The sequence below is a fragment of the Poecilia formosa genome, unplaced genomic scaffold (assembly GCF_000485575.1).
Source record: "Poecilia formosa unplaced genomic scaffold, Poecilia_formosa-5.1.2 Scaffold391, whole genome shotgun sequence".
Taxonomy (NCBI): domain Eukaryota; kingdom Metazoa; phylum Chordata; class Actinopteri; order Cyprinodontiformes; family Poeciliidae; genus Poecilia; species Poecilia formosa.
The window spans coordinates 1,628-4,455 of NW_006800330.1; the positions used below are offsets into that span (position 1 = coordinate 1,628).

Sequence of the window (2,828 nt, forward strand, 5' to 3'; positions counted from 1 at the left end):
ATCTCCCACAGAACCCTTGGTTGTATCTGCACTACATTTTCCAACAAATATTTACTATTTATTCTGAATTTCTAATGGTAAATGTAATTTTTCATCATTGGCTTGATGTTATTTTGAAGAGAAAACTAAAAATTACGAAATATTTCACTCTGTAAAACCAATGAAGATAATGTGCAAGTTCTTCTGTCTCTTTACGTATTTCTTCCTCTTTCTCCTTCAGTATTTGTTGTTTCTCGTCTTTGATTTTCCTCTCAGCCTCTTGGAACATCTCATTGGTGTAGCGACTTCCTCNAAAATGTATTTCATCCAGCATGGCACCGTCACGATTATCCCGCGTGGCAGTAAGGAGTTAGTGCTCAGTGATGGAGCCTACTTTGGAGGTAAATACAGCAGGTTATTAAAACTCTATTCAGCTACTTATCAACTCTACGAGAGTCTTCATTATTCAGATTATTGCTGCCCTTCTTCTATAAAATCTCCCACAGAACCCTTGGTTGTAACTGCACTGCATTTTCCAACAAATATTTACTATTTATTCTGAATTTTTAATGGTAAATGTAATTTTTCATCATTGGCTTGTTGTCATTTTGAAGAAAAAACTAAAAATTACGAAATATTTCACTCTGTAAAAGCAATGAAGATAATGTGCAAGTTGCTTGATTATAATTATACTGTAAATAAATTTTGCAGTGTAGTTTTTCTTTTTACTTGCACTGTGAAAAAAAAGACAAGAAAATCTTACTATGAATTTTTATTGAGAAAACAAGAAAAAAGACAAAACTAATTTACAAATAGCATTTCTGTAAGAAGAAGGGTCTGTCATAGTTATTAAAATAAATAAAAGCCCTCAATGGGAAGCCTCCAGTTCACCATGTTGTTTTTTACTCAGCTCAGCCAGTGCAACCCCAGAGTTCAACAACCAGCAGAGCTTGGACCTGAAGAGCCTCTGCATTAGTCCTGGAGAGCACAGCAGGGGGCTTTATGTGGACGTGTTGGCGAAATCAAGGCCCCAGGCTCACCTGGCTTAACAAGGAAGTGCCTTCAACATTACAGCTAATGCTTTTGCTGTTTAGTTTTAAAATGCACAATAAGAATTAAAGCTTATAAGAAGTCTTTTCTTTTTTACATATTTATTGAAACTGTCACTATGTTGTGACAGTTTGGTATGAGGCAGACAATCTGTCTCATACCGCTCTCAGTTACACTACTGCTTCTTCCTGATAGCAGAGTTTGGCATGAATGCTAAGGCTAGTCAGCATGGCCACCAATGATGAGAGTTATTTTCCTGGAATGGTGGATTGTTTCTCTGACATTAGCACAGACATGATGGGCTGCCTCCTCCTGGCTCTGGTTGATTTTGACTAAAAGTGGTGCATTTCTTCACACAGCAATAATAGCTGAGGGAGAAGGCAGAAGAGCTTGATCTTTTCAGATTATCTGTCTCATATTAAATTGTCACAACATAGTGACCAGCTTGGTATGAGAGAGATAATCTGTCTGCTAATCAAACATGTAGAAAAAATATTTGTCGATGGGAGAGAAAAATATTAGTTTGCCTTGCTACCTTTAGTTCCCATGATGTTCAGGATCCAATGATTGTTATTATCCCCACTCATAGCCACAGGCTCTCAGTTGTGTGTGGAGGTTGGTGCTGCTGGATCTAGTTGGTAACACTTGGCCAGACACACCAACTCCAGATCCTTTCCCTACAGTGAAATATAACAATTCCTGTTCAAACATAAATATGTTTTCTGTTTAAAACACCTTTCATTTGACCCAAATAGATAACATCTAACATTACTGTGTTCCTCTTCAGCTTCTTCAGTGTGATGGGAATTTGTACGACTCCATCTCAGTAGCGATCAAAGCTGCTCTCTTCATCACTAAGTGAGTTTGTTCAGTTCATATTACTCCATTAGCTTTGATCTAAACTGATTTCCTCTATAAACAAACAAACAAAAATAATAAGTTGGAAAATGAGCCATGTTCTGGTTTCCTCACCGACAGAATTCCCAGAGTTCACATCTCATCCGATGAGGAAGGAAGGAAGGAGATCGAGCTCTCTGACGACCCGTACGACTGCATGAGACTCGATGTGGAAAACGTTCCCTGCATAGTGACTTTATGCAAGGTGAGCTCCCAGCTGATGGGTTCAGATAGAAACTAGATTTGACAGGGTTGATTAAGGCTTACTGGGTTTTTGCATGCAGATCGGCCACTTGACACTTTTAATAGACTTTTAATGCAACTTTATTTACCGAATGGTACTTTATGAAACATTCATGAAACACCTTCATGTTTCTGTTATGTCAGTCTTATGCTCACCCCTTCAAATAAAGTGTTACCTCTTAAAGTTTTAAAGACTTTAGAACATTCCTCTTGGCTTTCTGTATATATATAAATATATTTGTACACTTCTGTTGTCATGGTAGATTTTTTTTTTCTGTGTTTGTTATTGAGAAACTAATTCATTAATCATTAAGTTCAAAGTGTAAAACATACACCTTTATAAATACTCATCTATTTAATACTCGTCCAACCTTAATGACTGCTGGAGGGAGATTTGAGTAATTAATCATCACCACCTTGATAAATACAGAAGTTTTGTGTCTACTATAAACAATGATCCATGCAATGAAACTGAACACAAAATACAGGTGCTTTAAAACGAGGATCACATATGTATTTATTGTATGCTTTTAATAAAAGTACTGAATTTTCTTAAATTAGAATAATGCAAGCAACAGGAATGAGGCAGTTTGTCGCAGGTGGAGGAATAAAGCTGAGCTGTAACTCCAGACCAAAAAGTTTAACATAATTAACTGAAT

General features: G+C 36.7%; 1 protein-coding gene across 1 annotated transcript; it reads left to right on the forward strand.

Moving 5' to 3' along the window:
* The first annotated feature begins 302 nt into the window (after positions 1 to 302).
* LOC103154572 (exosome complex component RRP42-like) lies at positions 303 to 2,195 on the forward strand. Its single transcript, XM_016662824.1, has 3 exons — positions 303 to 380; positions 1,817 to 1,887; positions 2,008 to 2,195. The coding sequence occupies exons 1-3, from the start codon at positions 363 to 365 to the stop codon at positions 2,165 to 2,167; spliced, it is 249 nt and encodes an 82-aa protein (XP_016518310.1). The 5' UTR covers positions 303 to 362; the 3' UTR covers positions 2,168 to 2,195.
* Positions 2,196 to 2,828: the final 633 nt, after the last annotated feature.

Excerpts from the sequence above, each read along its gene's own strand:
- LOC103154572 (XM_016662824.1), top strand. Across the intron at positions 1,888-2,007 it reads GCTGCTCTCTTCATCACTAA|AATTCCCAGAGTTCACATCT; the intron begins GTGAGTTTGTTC and ends CCTCACCGACAG.